At 38.2% G+C, this 19,880-nt stretch overlaps 1 protein-coding gene across 5 annotated transcripts in view; it reads left to right on the forward strand.

The window, feature by feature from the left end:
- PPP3CA (protein phosphatase 3 catalytic subunit alpha) overlaps positions 1-19,880 on the forward strand; it is a 190,083-nt gene that overhangs the window by 130,593 nt on the left and 39,610 nt on the right. For all 5 annotated transcript variants that reach the window (XM_052681488.1, XM_052681489.1, XM_052681491.1 and 2 more), the window contains exons 3-6: positions 4,953-5,077; positions 12,431-12,542; positions 13,486-13,631; positions 15,228-15,367. In XM_052681488.1, coding sequence (XP_052537448.1) covers positions 4,953-5,077; positions 12,431-12,542; positions 13,486-13,631; positions 15,228-15,367 — 523 coding nt within the window. The remainder of the gene's footprint in view (positions 1-4,952; positions 5,078-12,430; positions 12,543-13,485; positions 13,632-15,227; positions 15,368-19,880) is intronic.

Genomic DNA, 19,880 nt, shown 5'->3' on the forward strand with positions numbered 1-19,880 from the left:
CTGTAACATGAAGGGGGAAGGTGGTGAACTTATTGCAATGTAAAGCAGGTGTGGTATGCTGTGAGCTGTTTGTGAGACTGTACTGCAGTCTCACAGTGAGAGTGATCAGAAGCTCTGAGACATGAAAGGACATAGCGGAGCAGTGACTGATGGATGCTTCTGCCTTCATGAATGGAAATACAATTCCGTCCTCACCAAATGAAAGATGAAGCATTGATTCAGCTGCCTGGGAAATCTTCCAGGTATTATATTAGTAAGGGTTTACTGGTGGAAAAGAAAGAAGGAAAAACTATAGCTCTAAAATCAGTTAATTTCAAACAAAGGCTGGAGTTACTGTGTATGGTTCCTAGCACATTTCTCCTTAATTTATTTCTGAATAAGACCATCCATCGGAAGGTGGGTATGCAGACTTAATGCTGAAAGGATGCTTCAGGTCTGCATGCTCAAACCTGGAACGTGTGGGATCCTTAAGCTATTTCATGCTATTCCAAAGCAAAATGCTGATTGGATTACCTACGTGTAACATTGTGATCTTTCAGTAGGAATTCTGGGATTTGATTGTGTAAATTAAATCCCACTATTAACTCTCAATTTTGAGCATCTTCTCTTGTGCCCACCACTTCTACCTGCTGATGTTACACTCCTATTTTGGAACTGCTATAATTGCTTGGCAAGATTTGGTTTGAAGGCTTTTTAGCTTTCTCTTTTGTTCTTCTATATATTTCTGAATCTATTCTCAAGTATGGAAAAATAGGCTGCTCTGTGTAAAATGCCTAGAGTTTTCATCAGCTATTGACTCTCCAGTCTAGTTTGGGAAAGAAACTTGAAACTACTTGTTCAGAATCTCTAAGCACTAAAGGAATCAAACTTTAATTTTCTTTTTGTGGCTTTTGAACAACAACAAGGACCCACTGTCATGAAGTATAAAATTCATTGTGAGATACGATCAAGGTTTAAAACATACATATGTTTCACAGCTGAAGCTTTTTGTTTATTTGGGAAAATAAGTACTAGAACATGCAATATTTGTTTAAATACATGTCCTGTCTCTTCTAGCTTGTAAGGTGAATAATGAATAGCACACATATCTTCCATGAACAGAAGAAACTTCCTCTTCCCATTTAAAACACTGGGCTAAAAACTGCAGAAGGTAAAGTGAGACAAGTTCACTATAGATAAACAGATATAACAGATAAAACAGCATAATTTCTGAAAGTATATCCAATGGAAATACTCAAGGGTAAAATCTGGCTGCACACTGAAATTGTCAATAAAACAAAGGCGTTTGAGATAACACTACTTATTACATTTCTGCAGTCACACATCTGTGTGCGTGAAGCTTGTAGTGTTTCTAAAACATTGCTGGCTTATGGGAATGCTTGCAAGTATGCCAGCAAAACTGTATTTTGTAAGAGTTAACAAGGTATTCGGTAACACATCTTTCTGTAGCTAATTGCAATTCTTTGGTAGCACTCCAGTACTTTGAAACTACGACTTGAAAACATTTAGGTACATTGTAGCAAATACACAGAAACATACTGGGTCTGTGTGGCCTGAAACTAATTTGATTTGCAGCAATTCATGCGATGTTGTGTTCTAGAACTGTAATAAAAGCAATGCTCAGGACACGACAGTGTGCAAGAGGTTACAAATGCATACAACTCAAGTGACTGATGGGGTACTTCACATTGTGTCAATGTGTTTTACAAGTCATGGGATTGCAACACTCTGGTGTTATTTATGTCCTTCTTTACTGGCTTGTGCTCTGCTTTTCTGACTTCCAACAAACTCAACAAAGTTGGACATGCAACTACTTGAAAAAAGCCTTTCAACCCATTGGTTTCTCTGTCATGATGTCTATTTGTTTACATGTCCAATCACAGAGAAATACTTAGTTGTTTTTTGGTGCTTTTGTGAAAGAGCAAAAGTTAAATCCCTTTCAAGTCTTTCAATTTTGTTCAACTTCAGGCTTTTTACAGTTGCAGCAAATGGGGGCGGGTGATAATTAGGAGAACTGCACAGTTATGTAAGGGAAAGCTTGCTGCTGGAGGCTGGGCAAGCAGATTGCCTGGCCATCAACACATCACGTGTCTTCCATCTTCCCACAGTGTCCGTGCAGAGGAGTGCAGTTGAGCAACGTGCCTGGTTTCGGTAGATGAATTTGTTCAAACAAAAAACATGATAAAAACACTTTTCCTTTGGCGTACACAAATGTAATTTTATTTTTAGAGAAATAAGAGTGTTTTTATGCTACTAGAACGTTTAAATTGTGATTATTTTGTGTAAATGTTTGCACTTGTTTTTCTTAGCCAGAAATTCTATCAGCTGATGACTACAACGTGAAGGCTGTCATCTAAAACTGATGAGGAAAAATCAACTTGGAAAAAGAGATTATACAATATAATGCAGCAATGATAACAGTACTGTATACTAGTTAGTGGGGAAAATACTCTGTTGTTATAGAAAGCTGCTCAGCTAACCAGCACTCGTAAATTGCCACCAATTTCTCATAAACATTTATGGAAGCAGTGACTGCAAGATCAGTGCTTTTTATGTGTTTTTTTAATTTTGTTTAGATAGTTTTGCATGGTGTGTCCATGTTACATTGATCCTATTGTTAACCTAGACGTTCAGAGGGAAGTACTGTAAGTAAATAGTGTAATGTGACACTGAGCTGAAGTGAAAGACAAAGTATAGGGATCTTGCACAGCCAGTTTGTTGAATATGGGGTTGCAACTGTTATTCTGGATAGTCCTTTTTTATTTATGGGGAGATGTGACTTTTCCAGGGCATGAGATAAGTTTGAGGTATATTAATCTGTGATGGAACAAAACCTTTGGTACTGACTTCCAGATTTTAAAAGTTCAAATGAGAATACCACTTGACAACAAAAGCTCTGTTACTTGAAGGAGAATATCTGAAGTCTAATGACTTTACTGTTAGCAGCAAATAAGTTGTGTTGCTGATGCAAGATAAGGTCCATCTTTGTCACCTGGTTTATTCAGCCTCTTTGTTATCATCCTTCCATTCTGCAAATCACAACTTTTGAGTTACTGAAGGGAGAGCCAGTTCTGTGTAGGGCGCTTTGAAAGTAATGCCTCCTATGTATTCCCATGGAAACTACATCAGATACAAAGAGCACAATAACAGTGTTTGATGGAGCACATTCTCAGCTACAGAACATTACTTTTCATCATAGTCACCATCACTAGCTGATTCACGTGGAGGAGCTGATTGAGGTGCTCATCATTTTGTGATCTAACAGCTGTGCATGGCCATCTGGAATGTGGCTTGTCTTTCATGTCTCTGCCACCACTGCTGAAATACACCACCCACTGCCTCAGTGTGCTCACATCCACTCTTCAAGCTTCAGCAAGTGTCGATGAATGTCAGTGAGTGCAGTTTTTTCTACATGGAGGAATTCAGTGACACACCTTTGCTTCATATGCTCTCCTACATCAGATGCCATTTTGTGCGACTGTCCCTCTGCTGCCATCTGTTGTACAGTAACAAAACGTACAGGATATTGCTGGGAAGGTTCAGCCTCTATTGTTGTACAACCACCATCTGCCTCTGACGTAACAACGCAAGAAAATAGGAGGTATTACTCCTATTTTATATGAGCAGCCCTCCTAAAAAATGGGAGGCATTGAATTCATGCAGGCTTCTTTGCCTTTGCCTGAGGCCTGTGCACTGGAGAAGCTGCTTTGCATTAGAAGCTTGTGAAAATCCAAAAAGTTAGTGATAAATAAACAGGTTTGTTACCACAATGTTATTCACTTTGGAAATAGAGTAGCATTGGAGAAAACATTTAAACAGGACCAGCCTAAAATTGATATGGATGTTGCCCTACTGATGGCTGTGTTTGACAGATGTTACCAGACTGCTCTTGTGGGAGACTGAGCTGCAGAGGTCTTTATCTCTTCCGTTTTCAGGCCTGAAGGTTGTTAGTGTTTTCTTTGTCAAAGCTTGTTGCCTGAAAAGGCCTGGACTTGACCCTAAGTTGGGTGTTTGGTTGTTGTTTTTTCCCCATCTCCCTTGGTTAGAGGAAACAAAACAAAGCAAAACTAACTAGGTTTCGACACAGCATTGTTAGTTAAACTTCTATGGGAGACTGCAAAAGCCTCTGCTTCCTTCCTGAAGAGGTTTAAAATCATCCACCAGTTGGGGAAAGCTGAAGTTTCACAAGATAGCAGAGCCAATCTGTTAAATCTAAGATGTACCAAGAGCCATCTCCATTTAGCCTGGGCTGCACATCATCTGTGCTGTCTGGTGTTGTTTTTGGGAGGTGTTCTTTTTAGAGCTTGTTAGATTGACTTTATCCCAATAAAGTGAAACAATTCTTAATCATACAAGGTTAAATAAAGTGGTAAGGGTGAAAGTATGAAAAATCGGTGTTGTCTTGTTGAAGACATGCTTTAGAAAAACAGGCCATTTTCTTCTCTGGTTTCTTCCCATTCTAAAGAAGTCCAAAATTAGTCAGTTGCAGCATGAGCATACACAGGATTGGCAAGCTTCTCCTTTTGTAGAAAGGCTAGTCATGTTCATCTGAACTTGAGACAAGCATAGGTATGGTGGTGAAAGAGAAAGTAACCTCGCTTGATCAATAACCTCGTTTTCTCTTCAGACCATCTTTTGCTCATCTTTTTGCCATCACAGCTGTTTTGTGTTCTGTTGGGTGTCAGAAGAAATGGACAGAAATGTGAAAATAAATGTAGTTCAGATTCACTTGATAGCTCTACTTTCATTAGTTGGTCACCTTTTGCACACTTAAGTGGATTCAGGTCCTTAAAAAACACCTTTTGCTGAACTGCCAGTTTTCAGTGATCACTTAACTAGAGAACCATACACAATATTGTCATAATTTCTTACAAGAAACTGACCTCAGAATGTGGGTGTGTAAGATGATTATAACATGGTTACACTGAATATTACTTTTCTTTTTCTTTCAGTTTGTGGAGACATCCATGGCCAATTCTTTGACTTGATGAAACTGTTCGAAGTGGGAGGTTCTCCTGCCAACACACGGTATCTCTTCCTGGGGGACTATGTGGACAGAGGGTACTTCAGCATTGAAGTAAGTTTCTTGTGTCTGTTTTTGACTGTGAATCTGCTTGCAGACTGTTGTATGTATTTGGCATACTAATTTAGTGAGTTCAGGAATGCTGAGGCTCTTTGCAAACACCACCATGAGCAAAAGAGGTCCGTGTAACGTGTCACTGAGGTGACGTCCAGACAAATCCCACTCTATCTGTGCTGGAAAGATGATGAAGGACAGGCCTTGGTACTTCTAGTGACCCTTCTAGGACATCACAGAAGGCAATCTGCTCTGCAGCTTGCACAAGTTAAATGGAGTGAATACACAAGAACTATTAGGAAAGAGATGGAGGAATTGAATGTGTAACTCACAGCATAGTTGGACTCCCTGATGTTTTTTCCTGAGTTATGAAGTGGAAGGACTAGGTCAGGAGAGAGAGAACAAAAGTAAGCAGATAACACACCGTGCTGGGAAGATTGACTTCTGTTTAGGTACAGGTTGTGTGGCACATGATCTCTGGCTCTTGATTTAGCACTTGAATCCACAGAGCAGTGATGCACGTGTGACCTGCTGAAGGTGCTGAGACCTCGTGCAGACACAGGATGTGGAATGTGGAGGTCAAATTATAGTATCATTAGTGGTCTTGTGAAGGAAAGATCTTGCCCAATGTCCCATCCAAACCTTTTGCAAGAAGAAAGTCAAATACTGGGCATAAGTGCGTTGCTGCAGTGCTCTCGAGAGAAACTGAACTTGTTCTGTTTTGCTGTTTGGTTTTGCAAACTGACAGTTGAGGTGCTCAATTGTCAAATAAAATCTGATCTAGATAAGTTCATCTGATCATAGATGATCTGGTCACTGAGTGAACCAGTCAGAAAGCCTTGTAATAGCTTTTGAGTTACAGCTCAAGTATTTTCTCTGTAAAATTTGGACTTGAACTTCCCTCCCAAGATGAGGGAAAATACCAATCATATTAAAAGCAATGTTGGTCCTGTTATACATGGTTATGTACTTGTTGATAAGGTGGCAGCTTGCATTGATGTTTCATTTTGCAAAGCACATTTTAGTACACTTCTGTCTTATCAATATAAAAAGCATAGTTCCAGGCATCTGAATTACTTATGTGTTTGTAAAATGGATCAGTGCATTGTCTAGCCAGTTCTATTTTTACAGTATGAATTGCCTTAAAAATAAGGTTCTATAAAACTGCTTCTGCTTTATTGGCTGATTTTAAAACTTACTTTAAAATGCTAACAGAATCTTTGGGAGGTGAAACATTCTACACGTAGAAAAACACTGTTCCAAGTGCAAAAGCTCTAAAAACTCAAGATCTGCAAGGTTTTTGTCCACCTATTGTAAATCATGAATATAGGCAGGATTAGTCTTACGCTGGAGTCAAAGCTTCCTGCTTTCTTTTGAGGTATGTGTGTTTTCTTGATCCCATCTCAGAGCCATGGTCAGCTGTGGGTCAACCCTTCACTGTGTGGCTGCTGGGGGAATGCTGGGAATGTGGAAGGGGGCTTCACAGGCTCGCTCTACTGTGCAGCTGAATCCTGAGCTGCCATTTTTCAGATGTGCCAGCCTCATTCATATCTCCTGAAGACTTGAACTGTGCCAAGTTGTATCTGGAAGATTTGAGTTTTGTTTCCATTTCTTTACGTGTTTTTAATACAAGAGTTAGGGCAAATGATCTGCTTCAGTTTTCAAGTGCCCATCCAACAGTTTGCCAGAATTTATTGCAGAGCTGTTACTGACTAAAGATGAGCAAGTCATATAAAAGCAAAATAGCTTATGGGTGGGGAATAGGCCCCTTAAAATAATTCATTTAGCAATCTGCACATACATATACTATATTCTGCATTTAGATTTTCCATTCTGGAACACTACTTTTTCACTGGGAGCTATGCTGGCTCCTATCAGCGCAAAGGAAATATCTGAACTGTCACTTACATTATTCCTTTTTATATGTAGGGTTCTCAGATTACTATTTTTTTGGTGCATAACTGATTCTCTCCACCTGTCACCTTGATTAAAGAATGCCTGTGAAAGAAAAGGCATACTGTTTCATAACTGTATTTGGATTTACAGCTATGCATTCAGGCATGAACTTAACAGAATAAGTACTGACAAGGAAAGGAAAACAGGAGGAATGTGCTTTGGCAGGCTTGGGGATGCTTTGTAGAGAAGAAGGGGTCCGGAGCACATTTAGCAGGCCCCTGCCCTTGCCAGGACTTCGTACTGGCTTAGAGGTCCTAGTGGAAAAACGGTCCTACCGTGGCTCAGTGCATATTTCCACCACACTTATACCCTCTTTATTCTGTCTGTCGGCTCCCTTTTCTGCCAGCATAGATGAAACAACTGCAGTTCTGGGGTCTTTCCAAAATAATTAAGTAGGTGGTCCAAGGTAGTAATCACAAGTAATACAAGCTTTTTAAAATCCCCTTCGGTTGCTGTGCGATCTCTAGTGTAAAAGTGACACCATTGAGCCTAGACCTAGCTGAGTTCTGGCAGTGGGCGAGATAATCCCTGTCTGTGGGCTGGAAAGCATTTGGGATTCTTCTGGATGAAAGGTGCTATATAATGCAAGCTATTATCATGAAGAACAGAAGAAGAAATTGCATTAGGTAGGTGGAAAGCATTTGATAATGCAGAGGGAAAAAGAGAAAAGTGTTTGCGTAAGGCACTCAGCAGAAATGACAGTTCTTGCTGCACTGAGCTTTTGATCCATGGGTTCAATCCTTCATGCGCGTGCTCTGTTTTTACCAGGCAGAGTTAGCAGCATTGCTTGAAGAGAGCATTTTAGCCTGTAAGATTACTTCCAAGTAAGTTGCTACAGGGAGAGAGGGAGAGAGACCAGTAAAGAAATTACAATGGCCACCACAAAAAACAAAACAAAACAAAACAAAAAACAACCACCTAAAAACTGTAGCTAGAATGAGAGGAGCTCTCTTGGCACAGACCAAATCTTTATCCCTTAGCTGTGCTGTCTTTTCCACATGGTCTTCTGGCAGAGCTGAGTATTTCTTCACTTAGAATAACAGACTTTTGCAAGCTGCAGTATCTGATGTGGTGCACTTGCTTCCTCAGCTCTGCAGCTGATAACCTTTCCAGACTGCTTGTGCACTGTTCCACTGTTCCAGGGTTTTGGCTGCAGAGTAGAAACCTTTCAGCTTTCCTTTTCAGACTAGATTATGGTCATGGATAAAATAAATATTTTAAAGTAATTTTAAAATTATTTTTATTTCTAAATCCAAAGCATAGTTAGCTCATATGTGGGTCTGCAGGAATGAGTTGGAAGGAAGAATATCTGATCTTTACCTGAGTCTGAAGGCTATTTCAAAAGTCAGATGTGACTGATGCAGTGTAGAGTATGCATGTAGACTGCTTTTCATTGATGTTTGAGAAACAGCCACCATAGTAAATACCAAATATAATGCATTAATGTTATGCATTAATATTAACTGTTGGAATTCTCTTCCTGCCCCATCCCTCATAAAAACACACAGGCTTAAATTTGAATTGAATATCATGCAATCTGATCAGTTTTGACATGAGTTTTGTTGAGATTAGTTGAATTAAACAAAATGAACAGAACTGAAAATGTGCATACTTTTTCATATCCCAAATACAGACTGAAATTCCAAAATGGAGAAACTGCTTTTGTTGTATGTCTAGCAAGAAAAAAGTGAGGTGTTTGCAGAGAGTCTGAAGAATTTGGCTATTGATCTTACTTATTGATATTAGAAAAGCATCTTACACTGGCAAAAAGACTGTCTGTAAGTTGACACTGTAGATCTGGTTGTACTGCCTTACTGTCTGTTTCCCAGCTAAGCCTTGAGAGAAGAGATCATCGTTTATGCCCCAAAAGCTGGAGAAAAGAAGAGAAGGGGTGGGAAATAAATGCAAAACTGGTTGCAGTGAAGTCAGTGCAATCTTTTCTTATTTTCAGTGGTGTGTAATGCTTTCTTCCTTGTCCTCAAGAAATGGGAATTCAGAAAAGGATTTGCATCACTGGATTGTTTTGGCTATAGATGCTATGAAGGAGTTGTGCTGTTACTCCACAGTTCACAGAGCAGTAGAGACCTTTGTAATGCGTGGCTCAAGTTATCTTTTCCAGTATTAATTATGTTATGTTTATTCACACTGAACTTCATCTGCTGGGGGAGTGCACAGTGGCATCAGTCATTGGTAGAGAGTTATTTTCTGTTACTTTTATAGAGCCACAGAGCTAACAGTGATCTTCAGCTTTCACAGAATTGGCTGTGCACACTTGTCAGAGGAGCATACAGGAGGCAGAGGGCTGTGCTATCATTAGCCGCAATGGTGACTGTTTTTCATCATTACTTTGAGTGCTTAATATGAGATTCATGCAAAAGGTTTGGGGCTTTTGTTTTCCCTTTTCAGAAGGTGGGGAGGTATCAAAGTGTAAGAAAGCCCCAATTCAGCATATGACAAAGGATTTAAATCCCTTGTCCAATTTGAAAATGTGCATCTTTGACTTACACAGCATTTAATTGCACAGACTTTTTTTTCCTGATGATGAAGATGCCACCTCATATTTGTTTAGTTTGAAAGAAAAATCTGCTAATTAGTTCTTGTTTATTATAATAGTGTGTTACTGGACTCCTTAACAGAAAAGAGAAAAAAATAAAGGATTTATCTAAATAAAATAAGGCTTAAATATGACAGCACTGAAAACTACACAAACTGTGAATGTTGGGATTATGCTACTTGAATAGTGGCTTGGAAACGCAGAACATTCTGGACTGCCTTGATTTCCCCTTTTCTGTCTGGTTCTCTTGAATGCTTCCAAGGAAACCATGGAAAAATAAGAGTATGATTAAGCAAATATAAGTGATCTGTGCATAAGCGAGTAACAAGCACACACAAAAAAATTAAAAGATAAAACTTCGTTTTCCTTATTTGCCTAGCTTTCTAGACCTGGATGATATTTTAAGTATCTTGTGCTTACTTCAATTTTGTCAGGACTTTATGAAACTGTAAACCTTTAAAAGAAAATCTAAGCCACTCTATTTCTTAATAAAGCACTTTATCTTTCCAGTAGTCATTGTACTTTCCCAAATTATAAAGTGATTTTGGCAGAACTAGAAGCTCTAGGGTAGCTTCAGTATAACTTCTTAGAAGTTAAAACTTTTCATGTATGAATGGAGGCATCATTTTAGTCATCTTGTCTCACAGCATTTACATCAACTTTTTGCATTAAGTAATAAGTTAAAAGAATTTGAGTGTTCCAAGGGTCCTTGGAATAATGATGAAACCTATCAATTATTATCAGATTTAGAGAATTCTGCTGGTGACATGGAGGAGTCCAGGCTTCCTTCCCCAGCAGAGTGAAATCCTCAAAGATAAGTCTTTTCTTTCTGTACAAGCTTCAGAAAACCTTCCCTAGGGACGCTCTTCCTCATTGTTTTGGGCCATACTTCATAGAACTATCTAGGTTGGAAAAGACCTTTATGATCATAAAGCCCAACCATCAGCACATACTGAACCCCACCACTTGGCGTGGCACTAAAGGACATTGCTCATGCATTTCTCCAGGGATGGGGACTCTACCACTGCCCTGAGCAGCACATACCATTGCTCAACCACCCTTTACGTGACAAAATTCTTCCTAACTCCCACCTAAAGCTCTCCCGGTGCACCTTGAGGCCATTAACTCCTGTGACCTGATGCTCTTGTTTCCATCTGGATGATGATCACTGTAGTGTTCCTGGCATTGAGCCATCTCTTCTCACTGCTTGGGGTGGCAGTAGGGTCCAGTGGATGGCGAAAGTGATGTGAGCTCAGGAAACTCTTCCTTGTTTTCCCAAATGGGAAGACTGAATTTTCAAGTCCTGCCTGTAACTTCACTACTTCTTAACTTGCCTATAAAGCCTCAGAATAAACAAACAAATTAGGAAGTCCAGACAGCATCTAGATGTTTACGCGTAATAAATTCAACATAAAGTGCAGTATTGTAAAACTCCTGCTGCTATATAATTATCTGTAGAGAGTGTGAATCTTAGCACAAATATAAAAATGTTGCTTTTTTTTTTTTTTGAGATGATGACTGTTTAGCAAATGAGAGCAGAAATCGAAATGTTTAGATATGATTACCATAAATTTTCTGTTTCTTTTTATCAAGACATTCTGAATTGTAGAAGAGAATTCATACTATACGCATTTAAAGGCGTTGAACTGACAAAAATGATGGTTTGTGTTAAACAGAAACCACTACTATAAGTACATTGAGTTTCCAAGCTTTTTGTTATTAAGGTAAATAAATTCCCCTGGCAGAATGAAGGGGGGTATTAGTGGACAGCTGCAAATGCAAAATATACCTTTTATGTCTTGTGCAACAAATCTGCATTAAGTGAATGTTTAAGAAAGGAAGGGTTGGAGGAAAAAGTGTTCAGACCATTTTCATAGCTCATGTTTCCTGAGGCCATCGCAGCCCCTGGAGAATTCTTCCCAACAGCAAGCTGCTTGCCTCGTTAGCGCTGGGAAGACTGAACAGTGAACTCTCCTGGAGTGACACAGGATGGCCATACTTCTATCAGCTCTCCTGGAAGCCAGGGCCATCATGTGCACATGATAAATATTCCACAAAAGTTGCAAGTATGCTCATCTGTCAAGAGCTATGTTGCCATGCCAGTTTTGGCTCAACACAGCTATTTTATTCAGGTGGTCTCTGGAGGTCTGAGCAGAGACTAGCTCCTTCAAGTCCTATTTGTTTTAAAGCCATGCTTTGAAGAATTATTCTCTCAAATAGAAATCTTCTGGTAAACAGAAGGCTTTTCTGAAGCTTTGGAGTAACTTCATTTAACACAAGGGCTTGGTGGATTTTTTTTCTCAATCACTTGCACAGAACAGGATTAAGTGAATAATAACCAAGTGCTTGTTACAAGAGGTAACAGAAATTGTAGTACTGGAAGCTAAGGTATTTCCTGAAGCGTGGGTTAAATTGTTCTATGGCAACTCTTTCTTCAATCAGGAAATGCAGTTCTTCCTGTGAAATTGTTTCCACTGCAGATTTCTGTCTGACCTTCCAGGTGGAGCACACTCGTGGTGTATTAGGGATGCACAACACTGCTTCTTGAAAACTCTCGCAAGTGAAGGCTGAAAAGGGATTTACCCAGTGTGAGCAATGCAGTACAGAATACTGACAGTAGCTTCTACCAGTCCAGATTGAAGCACAGAGAAATGTTTGAAATGTATCTGTGAACAGTGACATTTAACTGTTGAAAGTAAATGTTTCACATAACTACTACTTTTGCTTGCTTGACTTTTTTTTTCTGTTTTTTTTTTTTTTTTCTCTTGGTTTGGGAAACACAGTGATTGAAATTTCATAATGGATTATGAATTCTGTTTCTCTGTCTTGTTTCTGCTTTTTAGTGTGTGCTGTACTTGTGGGCCTTGAAAATCCTTTACCCCAAAACACTGTTTTTACTTCGTGGGAATCATGAATGTAGACATTTAACAGAGTATTTCACATTTAAGCAAGAATGTAAGTGTACCTTCTAACTTTTCTTGTCTTAACTCCCTATTCAACAGGTTCAGTTTGTTACTTTGTATTTGATGCTTGCTTTATACCAATAATTTTTAAGTCACTTAATGTTTACGTAATGTTAATCTGTCATCCATGCTCCCTGAGAGGGCAATCATCCTGGAGGGTCTGGGGAGGGTGTTTCGGTGGTGGAGAGGGGGATCAGACTCAGAGCTAATGCTGCTTAGAAACATGGCATGTTCACATTTACCTTGTAAGTATGCTGACACTCTTTTTGAGGGAATTCTTTTTCTTTGTTGCAAGAAGAGGTGCAGTGACACACAGAAGCTCATTAGATGTAGACCTTTACTTGTGTAATTACACATTTTTTTCCCGTGGTTGTAAACTGAAGCTATTGCCGTAAGTCTCTGTTGCCTGCTTAGCAGTGAGTATAAAGGAAATGTTAATTGGCTTGAAGGCTTCATGGTTTGCTGACTTCAATATCTGTATTGGTAAATTAACATTTCAGCTTCATTGTACCACCCCATTCATTTCATAATGGTATTTCTGTAGATAATTATTTATAAGGGACTGAGCTTCTGATTACTTTGAGAGCTTTGAGTGAAAATGTAGTAGCTGATTATCATTCAGCAAACTTTATTAAAGCTTGTTATATAGATTTCATGGCAGACAATAATAGAATATAAAATTGTTTATTTACAGTATTTTGGAGAAATATCATAAACTTTGCAGAATTTTTCACCTTAACTAGAGAATAAAGAACTTTTCCTCCAATTAATAACAATAACCCCGAAGATTTCTTTTACGCAAAGGAAGTTTTGGTGCAGTCCTCAGTACAGGAGAGTAGTGGCAGCAAGGAATTAAGGAATTGAGCAGCATTCTAATTTCTGTTTTCCTTTCAAGTGTTGATGGCACTTTCTGTTATCATTTTAATCTTTAAAAGGTAAAATCAAATATTCAGAACGAGTATATGATGCCTGCATGGATGCCTTTGACTGCCTTCCCTTGGCAGCTCTGATGAATCAACAGTTCCTGTGTGTACATGGCGGCTTGTCTCCAGAGATCAACACCTTAGATGACATCAGAAAAGTAAGTATGAGTAGTGCTCAGGTCTAATGAGTGAACAGTTAATTACTGACAAACAGAATGTGAATCCTTTCTTGCTTTCTTTCGTGTAAGATGCTTGTATGTCATTTTGACATTCACACTGACCTTATTGCCTTTTAAAGGTCTTTTTAAATAGAGCACAAAAGGAATTGCTGTAATTAGTGCTATGTTGTTTTATTGAGGTGGAGAAATTGCCAACATCCAGTAATGCACAGAACTTAATCATCTTTGTGTTCTGAAAAAAACTAATTGTTAGGTGAGTAAGTATGTAGGAGCAAATGAACACACAGCATTAGTTTCGTGTAAGAAAGATCTGTTAGCACATTGTAAGAGTACTACCTGATGGTTCCTTGCAACATAATAGCATTCTGCACTTTCTTGGAGAAAAGAAAAAAAGGCAGTTCCAGAAAAAAATTCATGATACTTAAGGCCTATAACAGAAGTTGTGATATTGTAACATGATAGCAGTGAGTATAGTCAAAACTATTAAGAAACTTCTCATAATACAGGAGTACAGCATAAGCTCCAACTTACTGAGCCCCGTGTAGGCGCTGTCGGTTTCTTCAAGTACTCATGTTGTTGCACATTTTCAATGATTTTTTTATTCAGATGTTTTGGAAAAAGAAATCTCAGTTGATATTTCAAAAAAGAAATATTTGATCCATTCATCTCTAGTGTTTCTAGCAGTAAGGATTTCTATTTCTTGCATGCATTTTGAAATGTGCAAATATGGGTACATACTTCTGAGTTTTATAGATGAATTGTATTCTAAGGTTAATTTATAACCTGGTAAGATATTTATATGGTTTAAAATATACTTGAACCAGTAATGACATGTTTTGGTTTAAATACAATTAAATGGAGATACTAACTGCACTTTTGAAAATTACTGACTGTGAAGCTTTGTTTCTGAGGTAAAGGTTCACTATCTCTTTAAACTAAAGAAAACCTAAATATTTGGCTGATTTTGCAACAATGCAGTGGCAGTGCAAAATTGTTGAGGGCTGAGGTTCTAGCTTAGAGTCATTGTCTTCATTCCTTTCCCCCCCCAGTAGAGGTTTATTCATCTTTGACAGTCAGCAGAAATTGATTTTGCATATTTATGAATTCTTATTTAGTTAAAGTGAATTATAGTTACAAAAGCATTAATTGCCTAGAGAGCTGAAATAAGTTAGAAGTTTAGATATGCTATGAATATTTCATTAGGAGGGTGCAAAGGTAAATTTAAATTTATGGATGTCTCAATAAGACTTTTTCACTCATTGCAAATATGTAAGACCACTTTTTTCTTCCTGAAAATTACTTTTTTTTTTTTTTAAAATGTTAGTTATTAACATTATTTGATGTTTCATTTTTTGATTGTATCCATTACTTCTCTTCATCAGTGTTAGCAAGGACCATTTTACTGTTTCTCAAAATCCTAGTGCTTTAAAGCAGAGAGCATCCAGAGCTGTAAAGTACTTTGTTTGGGATGTTATTTTGGAAACCTATGGAATGAAAAATAATAACTTTTCATCAGTATTTCTGTGATACATAGTTGAAAGAAGTTAGTATTTCTTTCTCTCCTATTTTCCTTAGTTAGATCGATTCAAGGAACCACCTGCATATGGACCTATGTGTGACATCCTCTGGTCAGATCCATTAGAGGACTTTGGAAATGAGAAGACTCAGGAACACTTCACTCACAACACAGTCAGGGGATGCTCGTACTTCTACAGGTGAACATTACTTCTTTGATTGTATGGATTTCTGTGTGTGATCTCGTCCTAGTTTGGTGATATGTTTGTTTGATGTTTGTAACACTTCTTTGATAACTGGATTGAGAAGGCGGTGGGCACTTCTTTCTGCAGGCTTGCCTTGCTTTCAGATAACTTCATCTTTGGTTTATTTATCTTTATCTTTATTTATCTTATTTATCCCCACACCTGAGAAAACCTAAATGGCTTATTTTTATTCACCAAAGCCTCTGTATTTAGCTTATTTTTGTTCTTGTAAGTTAGGAAATGAGTGTGAGCAGTTTTTTGCTTTTTGGTTTTTTTTTTTTTAAATGTAGGTAACTACATTTCTAGTTTGAAAACTAGAAGTTTATTTTGATGCTGTTGTTCTGCAGGGTCAGTAAAAATAGATTTTTCCACACAGGCACTTTTATACCCCAGGTTTATCGAACTTTTGCTTACATCTGGGATTAGTTCTTCTCATTTGGGCTCTGAACAGAATTGGTTAAATAGAACTTGCTAACGGTTGAAAGGTAGGCAAGTGCCTATAATGTTCTTGCAGAAACATGTATGGACTTGAATGCAAAGGCATCTCTTAAACTCTTAATTAATCACTGAAGTTATTTTCATCTATTTATGTGTTAACACACAACAGTGTGTTAACAATTCTCAACAGTGAGAATATTTCTGAAAAGTAACAGTAGTGCGTACCTAAATAATAAAAATAGAAGCAAACTGAAAAGAAATCTATGGGTTGATTTCAGACTTTTTAAAGTGTGTTCTCTTTCTGCTTCGTAGTTCTCTAATTCTGTCCTTTAAGCATGGCTTTTGTGCCTTCCTACCACCATAAAGCATCAGAAGATTCTCCCATACACTAAAGAAGCGCCCTTCTTTAGGTGCTGGGGAGGTGCCCTTCAACAGCACCCAGGGAGATGCAAACAAACAGCAGCTCTTTTTTCTCTTCTCCGTTCTGTCTCACTGTAAGGTGTCTGTGGCCTTTCTCCATTTCCAGTGGTAGGTTTCTTGGTTTTCTAGAGTCCTGTGGCCATGAGGCAGAGGATACCCCATAGGTGTGCTTGAGCTGGTGGTGAAGAATCTACCAGGTGCTGCTCTTCTTCTTGCTTTCCTTCTCTTTCCAGAATAGGAAGGGTCTGTGTTACCTTATGAAAGGTGATGGTGATTACATTGTAATCCATGGGGATTTTGAGGAACTTTTCTCTGTTCTTTGTTGTTACCTCAATTCAGGCAAACTTATAAGGAAAATAGGGCAGTGGAACTAGCAGAGCCAGGAGGATGAGAGATAAAATGAGAAGCGAAGTGACATACAAGTCTTAAGTTTTCCAGAAGAGCTTAGCAGGAATGAAGAATCCAACTTTTTTAATTGTCTTAGAAAATTAAGAAAACCCCACTCAGAATGTAACTGACCCTGAACTCTTTAATAAAATGTCGAGAATTGATCAGTGGCTTCTAGCAGTAACTGGGAGACAGAGGTACTAAAATCAACCTTCTGGTTGGCATCGTTAACAGAAAGGTAAATGATGGTTTGACTTTGAAAAATTAGTTTTCCTAGTCCTTTCTTTGAGCTTTAATTGCTCCAGCATGGGATGGACTGAGAACAAAGCATTTGTGCTGCAGCCTGTGCTGTCAGCACACACCTTTTGTGGATAAGTAATGCCACAGCCTCCAGATCAATACAGTCTGGAATGTGCTCAATATGTGTGTTTGGTCTCATTATGAAAGAAGGTGTCAAACTGTTGCAAACAATTGATCTGTGAAGAAATGGGCTTATGACTCCGAGGGCTAAAATCATTCCTCTTCCTTTGAACAACACTGAACGCTGATGAATTCCTAGGAGTTCCAAGCACCATTCCTACAAACAATGAGTAATAGCAGTTTCCTTTCATGAACCTCTCTTAAAAAAGGTAGAAAGCCTTGTGGATATGCCTTGTGCTTAGATGCTTATTTGTACTTTTATGGAATAACCTTTAGATTTTAGGGCTTCCCAGAGCTCTATTTCTCAAAATTACCATGAAATTCCCCAATAATATACATCAGTTTTTCTTCTGAAAATGTCTTTCATAAACAGAAAAGTGCATATTCAGGAAAAGATGAAATATTTGCAAGATACCTACTTGTGAGATAATGTAGGGGTGGGGGATGGAGCTGTATAATGACTCTAGCAGATGACCGGCTTGGAGTCACCTTTGCCTGAGCAAGTGTTATAAAGCAAGTGTTACCCTTAAAAGAAATATGTAATTGCCCTGAATTTCATTCATTGTTTACTAAATTGTAATTCCTGGAAAAAATAAAATAAAATAAAATAAGATAAAATAAAATCCATTATAACAGGTGCATCATCCAGCTTTGCCTGCCTTTTCTAGCTTCCTCCTAAAAATGAAGGACAGTTTCCAAAGCAGCTAGCTAGGATGTAAAGAAGTTACTTAATTAGGCTGTACTTCCTTAAGACTGTCTGTTGATAGAATGAACTTTAGTTTAATTTATCAAAAAATAAACAATTAGTCATTTCCAGAATTTTAAGTTAAAAGATAGTTGTGGATATTTTGTAGCAATGTCAGAAAGATTTCAGAGACACATGCCAGGAAAATGATTTCCAGATGATTAAGATCTCTTAATTGCAGGAAATATCTGTGATAAATAGATTCTTTTTTATAAGGCCTGTTCATTATCATGGCAAATTCCAACTGACACTTAAAGTGTTTCTCTGGTTATTTCCTATAACAAAATGCTATGAGAAAAATGTGTTTAACAGTAAAGCAGCCTTCCAGCTGTGTACATGCAACATTAACTGGGCTTTCCAGCTCAGGAGTACATTAAATCTTCTCCACTCATCCAAAACTCATTTGAGAAACGTTGAGCCATTTGTATGAGCTAAATGTATGTGAGAAAGTATAAAGAATGTTGTTTATAGTAGTCTGACAAGCTTTTCACTACATCTATTAGGTGATCACTCACAGCCTATTGAATTTCAAACTGATCAAGCTTTTTCTTCAAGAAATTTCCTTTTGTGTCACAATTCTTAAAATGAGTATGGTTAGCACTATAAAATCTGTTCTGGAAATCACAGATGTAACCTGTCATTTAGAGATGAAAAGGAAAGTCAGCTCAATTTTCAAGGGTGCTACACATGAACATTTATTATCTTTTGCGTCCTCCTGTGCATTTCACACTGGAGGTTGTCAGAATGTGTGGGTCCTGGGAAATAGCAGTAGCACAATGCCAGAGTGAAAAATAGCTGTGATATTTAAGTAACTTTTTGGAAATTTGTGTAATTTCTCTGTACCTTAAAGTAAACCAAGAGCAACAGTGATGAGATTTCATTTCCCTTTCCTGAAATTATTTCATCCTAACCCATAAAAAATAATATTTTATTCAGAGAACGGTACAAACAAGGGAAATAGTTTTTCCTGTGGTGTGGTTTTTTTTCCACACCAGATTTTTCAGATTTTCAGCTGATCTACCAATAAAGAAGTCCACTTTGTTTATCAGATTATGTAGTTTTGCTTCGGATTTATGTCGTATGTGTTTATTTCTGCTTAGCTGGTTGTACTCATCTTGTCAATGACCCATAATACTTATTTCATGGACTTGTGGTATAGTAACTCTCAGGCTTTTTTGTGAGAAATGCATCTACCTTGGCAAGACATGCTGCTAATCCGAGAATGGCTTCTTTCACTGAACAGAAAGCTTGAAGTCAGCTGGACTTTTTTCTCTCTCAGAAACATACTAATTTAAGGAGAGACAGCCAGAAAGTGGTTTAGACAATGTTTGAGGTAGGAGGCAAAAAGTGTCCTTTCGAAGCCACACTTGGAGTGGAAGCATCATTATTCCCATAAGATTTATGAGATGAATGAAGAATTAAGACGTTCTTTCATCACATTTAGACAAAGTTGCTATGTGTATACAAAGTCCTAACTGTGAAAACTGCAATTGGATCCATGCCCAGCTTGCTTAATTTCCATTGTGTTAGAGCTCTGATGAAGAACTTCAGGAGTGCAGATACGCTGCTAGGGTAATTAACTGTGCCTTGCCGTGATGGGGCTGCCTATCAGGAAAAAGCACACATACAAGCTTATTGCTCACTTTCTGGAATCATTTGTGCATTAGACTTGGTTATTTAATGGCTGTTAGCAAGAGCACAAGAGTAAGGTGAGCCTGGCCCACATCAGTGGATGGCCACAGAACTAGAGCAAATACTGCGGAATTTTTTGCAGGGATTGTGCACAGGCTTCCTGGATTTTGCTAGTGAGCTTGTTAGTAGTTCTTAGGGAGTGCTGAGATTTGTAAGGCTGTTGTTACCTTTTTTTAAAAGCAACAAAAAGGGAAGGCAGAGATGTAGCAAAGCAGTAGCAGAGTGGCTACCATTGGAGACTCCTAAAAGAACTTCATTTGCTAGCCTTGGCAAAAATAAGGTGACTTGGCCTTAGGAATGCTCAGGGTAGGATAATAATTTCAGCCCTATCAGCGCGTTTCAGTGGTTTACTTCACACATAAGTTA

The sequence above is a fragment of the Tympanuchus pallidicinctus genome, unplaced genomic scaffold (genome assembly GCF_026119805.1).
Source record: "Tympanuchus pallidicinctus isolate F22 unplaced genomic scaffold, pur_lepc_1.0 scaffold2, whole genome shotgun sequence".
Taxonomy (NCBI): Eukaryota; Metazoa; Chordata; class Aves; order Galliformes; family Phasianidae; genus Tympanuchus; species Tympanuchus pallidicinctus.